Genomic DNA, 6000 nt, shown 5'->3' on the forward strand with positions numbered 1-6000 from the left:
TTTAAGAAAAACTTTATATTTTCATTATTGTCTAATCCACAGAACATTTTCTCCATTAACTGATTTAATGTTTGGTTGATAGAAATAAATTCTGACATTTCTAAAATCCAAAGGATATTTCTGCTTTTACAAGTAATAATGATGTTGATGTTTATGCTGTTAAAGTGACGCAATAATCAAAATAGATGGTTTATAAGTTAATCACAAGCTTTGCACTTTTTACACTATCATAAACTATATTCAGGTTGCTAACAATGGGTCATTTTTGGATCTAAAATGAAAAGTCAACAAAATTCGAGTTGAAAAGTCACATCTACAAATGTGGGCTATGCTCTGTCAGTCTCATGTAATCCATTTCATATTCCATGTCTGAATATGACGTTTTTGAAACAAATTTGTTTCATGCACGAAAATTGCTATCTAAAAAATGTCACCAATATAAATTTAAATCACAGAAATTCATATAAATTGTTTTCAAGTTCGACCATATTAAAATGTGGTCATGAAGTATTCTGTTATGGTTACACTTCAAAGTTAAGTTTGCCACAGCCTGTCTTTGCTTCCACACCTGGCCACATACATGGTAAATAATGTAGGACAAAAATAAAGAATAAAAACAATGTATCAATATGTACAAAAGAGAAATACATTAAGCAGTATTACTGAATTATGAATAATTAGTAACTGTAACATTTAAAAACCATCTGTAAATCTAAAGCAACACATGCATCACACTGAATTAATGGAGCAATGAAACAAAGAGCAGAATGGGCAACACATGCAATTAGTTTGGTAGCAGAAACAAAACTCAAGTGCACCGACAGATTGGCATTAGCGAGCTGACAGCAACAGAGAGCAATTCATTATTAATGTTGACAGAACTGATTATCCCTGATCCAAATGAGAGCTACTTTGCCGGTAAGTGTTAGACTCTCTGACAGAAGTTGGATTAGAGTTTTACTCCTGAACAACACTGTCAAAGAATTAAAACAGTGAGGAAAAAGAGGAAAACCACTGATGTACATCTTGGCTGCAAGAGCTGACATATAGAGTGGTTATGTATAAATCTAAAATTAACTGCAATGATTTTGATCTGAATACAATACATGCAGCTTTTCCCCTTTTAAAAAATACACTTGGGGCTACAAAAGACCTATTTGTCTTATAATGGCACATACATAAAGTGACGGCCAAGTTGTAACATGCTCCATCGAGTTTGTGATTTTACTAATAAGGAGAAACGCTACAGGCAAACAGTGTTTTTCATTCACTGGTACATTTTTTGTTTGGGCTATTTTGTTCCAGTAACATGTGTTCTTTCAGAATAGAGGAAGAACATATCCTAAATACAGATTTTGGAGTTTATGTAACTACACTTTGTCTGTTGGTATATATTAACCAGAAGTTACCATAAAATAATGCCTAAGTTTCGTAAAACGTTAAATACAAAAAGTAATTGTTTAAAGAGGCCCTATTATGCTTTTGGGGTGTTCCCTTTCCTGTAGTCTGTTATAGGTTGTTGTGCATGTAAATGGTCTTCAAAGGCTAAAATCCCAACGTTCCCTCCAGAGGGAGTTTCTCCCATTCCTGAACTGCAACGACCTCGTAGTGACGCAGAGAGAGCAGATCGTGAAGACACTCAATCACTAAGTGTAGAAAAGGGCCTTTTAGAGAGGGGGGCTCAAAAAGGAAGGTGCTAAAGCGGAGCGTTTCAGACAAAAGGTGATAACAGGTATATTCAGACAGACAGTATGTTCTGATAGATGCCTTAAATACAAGTATGAACCTGAAATTGAGCATTATGGGACTCCTTTAACTTGTGTTTCAACACCACAATGTGAATATATTACCTCAATATGCATATACAGCTGCATACCTTTGGATTTCAGTGTCGAGGACAAACAGATGATGAGTCAGTATTATATAAAGTAAAAATGAGTGGGACAAGTATAAATCCTTGTAGATCATAAGTGGACAAGCAAAGGGCATATGAATGACGAGTATGTTCTCAGACAAATTGAGATCGGTCACAAAGGTGTGATAATGTATATTCTTTCTACCTCGAAAAACAGGAGTAACTACATTGTTAGATAATTGTTACACCTGTTCAGAATGGTATCACACCATTAAATAGCCATGTTTGGATCTCCTGTAACCCCCTGTGCATGTCTGAATATATGAGATCTTTTTTTAATGTATATTGTTCAACAAATTGGTTATCACTGCCATTGCCATGCACTACACGGGGCAAATATGGGCAAACTGCACCTACCCCCAAAATGATTAGGTAAAACACCTGCGTGATTAACGTTGTGGGTTGAAACAAAACAAGTTGTTTAGGTCAAGGCAACAACGCTACGTGTTTTTGTAGCAATAGATCATGTTTTGGGTTGAAATAAGTAGGGTTGATACATAACTAAAATAGGTTTTAAAATAAATTAAAAATGATCTTAAAAAAAATCACAATATTGAGTTTTGGATTCATACGGGACATGAAGTAGTCTCCTTGGTAAATGTGTGTACCGACCCTTTCATGCACCCCAACTAGGACCTCCTCCCAACATTTAGATTGTTATACTATATGACTACTTTTATTACTTGGTCGTCTTGTATTGATATCAGTGATCAACCATGTGAAGATATGATAAAGGATTTCTGAACCTGCTAGTAGGTTCAGCAGGCCTCTTCTAAGCCATAACTATCAAAACCCCTGATAACACACATCCAATCAGCTGATCACTTAAGGGAATGTCAGCCTGTTGCTAGTATCGTTGTGTGGCTCTTAAATGTGTAGGTGCTGTGTGTTTGTTGGTGTTGAGTGTGTGTCTATTTACTCTTTGACATGCTTTCGGCACGGCACAGAGTTTCTCATGCAGGTGCCGGTGAGGATGTCTACGTTGTCGACGATGACGAAAGGTTTCTCCTCCAGTGTGACGATGGAGAGATGGTTTTCATCTGCATCCTCGTCCCCATGGGAGTTATACCTCGGCCACACTGGGAACATCAGCGACAGCGTCCCGTTCTCCCAGCGGCCCATCTGTGTGTGCGGAAACACACACAAACACAAACAAAATCAGGGATCGCTATCTTAATTTAAGTGTTTTGACTGTTTAATTTCCGTGCTCTCATGCGTAACCACTGTGTTCATTTGTTACCTTCTCCCACTTCCTCTCACTATTCAGGACGATGACAACCAATTTGGGGTTGGCCTGGTAACCATCTGGAGTAAAGGATAAGTCACGGTCTTCATTCCACACATGCATCATGTGTCTGAAAACAAATGGAGAAAAACAGGGAGGAAGCTGTTATTTGCTTTTGTTTTGCATCAGTTTGAGTGCACAAGAGCAGATACATTTTAAATAACGAGTTAAGCACACTATAATCACTGCAAGAGTATCCTCTTAAAATCAATGTTGTCTTCACCCACTGTGTGTGCATGCATGCCTGAGTGTGTGTGAGCATCCCTTTATGTGTAGGAGGGGGAAGAGTCAGAGGCCACATATCTCTCACATCAACATTCTGCATTGATTTCTCCACAGATATACGCCTGAAAGACAAGCCACTGGTGCAACCAGGCTGCCCTCACTCTGTTACTCACTACAGTGATCTTGCATACGCAAACAGATCCTTTGCTGAAACATTTACACACTCGCTAAAGTGAAGTAGTGGAGAGGAGTAAATGAACCAGTATCACACAGTGATATGGGATTAAGAATACATTCACTGACTCCAGTAAAACAATCTTCAGAAAGCGAGGCGTTTAGGACTGGAATGATAGCAGGATTCCCACTGGAGGAATGGAGGTCTGTCCGAGGAAGTTCACTAAAAGACCAAATAACAAAAGCGACAGCAGCTGCCCAAAAAAGAAAACACTTATTCTAAGATGCCTTTTTTTCTGATTTATTACATATGGTTTGATTAATTTTGACACCCTGTCAAACACTGTTTGCATGGGTGACACTTCACAACTGAAATACCATCTGGCAAAAATCAAATATATAAACATATAAGCAGTCAAAGATTTAAAGCTTTACCTTTGCTTTACATATTTTTATTTCACACAATATTCGGCATATATACTGTATTTTCATGACTTATACATCTTACCATCATTTATATAAACACAGATTTGATGAATGAATTCAAACAATGCTTTAGCTATTCACAGATCAAAGCGTTAATATTCTAAATAAAAACACTAGTTTTTTATGCAAGCAGGTCCTTGCACAGGGCCATGAGAGACTTGAGCCTGAACTCAAATACGGCAACAGAAAGTCAAGAAGCATTATGATAATTATTTGAGGGCTGTTTAGCAAGTGCCCTGCAGCTGAACAAAAACTATGATAATTGTGCTCTAATTCAAACAGGTGGGATTTTATGTTGTCTCATTTGCAGGAGAGGATTTCGAGTCGATACATAAATAATGTTGTTGGGCAGTGGATTGGAGAGAGGTAAATTAATCATCTGTTTTACAAAGACTTGGAAACAAGCCTGTGCTCTTTGGGAGCCGGCTCCACTCACTCAGAGTAAAGAGTAAAGAGTCAATACAAAGTCCCTGTCTCCCTCACAGGCTCTACAAAAACACAAACAGCTTGCCGTCGGTAAACCCTCTCAGCAAACACATATAATTAAAGATAATCCTACAAAGGTTCACATAAGAGACACTTCTCTGCAACATAACTGAATGTGCCTAGGTTCAAATGCTTTAAGTCTAGACAAATAGACGTGTTTGTGTTTGAAAAGTCTTCATGGTGCGGCAGGTGATGCCCTTGTCACAGTGCATTTCTACAGCTGAACACATATGGCGGAAACACTGTTGCAGGCTATTCTGGGAAACTGCTGTCTCCTCCTATTTCAGGTTTGTTACAATTCTAAACATTTTGATCTAAGCAGATGAGGCTGTTTTTGAGGCATGTAAAACAGGCAGATTATTTTTCATATATTCATATTTATAGTTGCATGTTTATTCATTGTGTGATCCCAAGTGATGTCAACAAAGCAAAGTGTACAGCTACATTAAAAAAGGGGTCAGTGATTTTAAAAGTAAAGTATGCTAAATGCTTTGCATTAACCCAGAAAGGTAAGGCCGGTTTTAATAGCATCCGCAGCGGCAGCATTACAGAATGAACCCTGCTATTATAAATGCCATCTTTAAAATGTGGGTCCTTTTACTCTGTACAGAATATTTCACTATTATTGAAGCACTCGGGTAGCCATTGTGTGAGCTCTTTCTAAAAGTATGAATAAAGAAAGAAGGGAGGCTCTTCCCAAACCCTGTATTAGGGCAGGGAGCATCTTTTCAGAATAAAGGGACAGTTTAGGGGTTTGTATGATACAGTGGTTCCATCAAATAGAATAACCTTTTATACATTTACCTAAATAAACCTGTAGTATTGTGAAGACCAAATAAACTGTACTAGAGTCTGGGATATTAATCCCTGTCAGGCAAGAATGACAGGCAATCCAACAGGGTTGATAGAGTCTTTAAAGTGCCAGATTATGTTGTCCTATTCCTCTCCACCTCACAATGTGTGCATGCACACTGCGGCAAGATTGTATCTAGACTAATGTATGCAGAATCCTGATCACAGTCTCTCCACTTCCAAATCAGGGAAGGGAAATCCAACCTGTCAGTTTATTATAACAAAGATTGGCTGCAGTTATTTTGACAAATATGCAAATTATATCTAATAAATTGGTGAAACAAATGGGGTACCTCTTACAGACCTCAATAGGAGATTAGACTATTTCAGAACCATGTTTTTTCTTCCTGAGTTATATTGGATCAACCTGTCAACAACGCCGGTATTGTATATGCTTTGATACTGTAATATGCTAATAAGAGAGACATTTGATAATAAAGCCATCATGGTGAAAATCACTGTGGCATTCTAATGAGGCAGCTCATAAGTCAGCATAGATGTGCAGAGCCAAGCAACCTGACCTTTATGTATAAAGCCAGTTTAATTTAGATGTCTGAATTAATAATCATATTTTAGC

General features: G+C 37.8%; 1 protein-coding gene across 1 annotated transcript in view; it reads right to left on the reverse strand.

Moving 5' to 3' along the window:
* The window catches only part of grin2ab (glutamate receptor, ionotropic, N-methyl D-aspartate 2A, b), a 102571-nt gene that overhangs the window by 21708 nt on the left and 74863 nt on the right, over positions 1–6000 (reverse strand). Inside the window, exons 9-10 of the mRNA XM_034231245.1 lie at positions 3156–3270; positions 2835–3037 (exon numbers count right to left, since the gene is read on the reverse strand). Coding sequence (XP_034087136.1) covers positions 2835–3037; positions 3156–3270 — 318 coding nt within the window. The remainder of the gene's footprint in view (positions 1–2834; positions 3038–3155; positions 3271–6000) is intronic.

This window comes from Gymnodraco acuticeps, unplaced genomic scaffold (assembly GCF_902827175.1).
Source record: "Gymnodraco acuticeps unplaced genomic scaffold, fGymAcu1.1, whole genome shotgun sequence".
Classification (NCBI taxonomy): Eukaryota; Metazoa; Chordata; class Actinopteri; order Perciformes; family Bathydraconidae; genus Gymnodraco; species Gymnodraco acuticeps.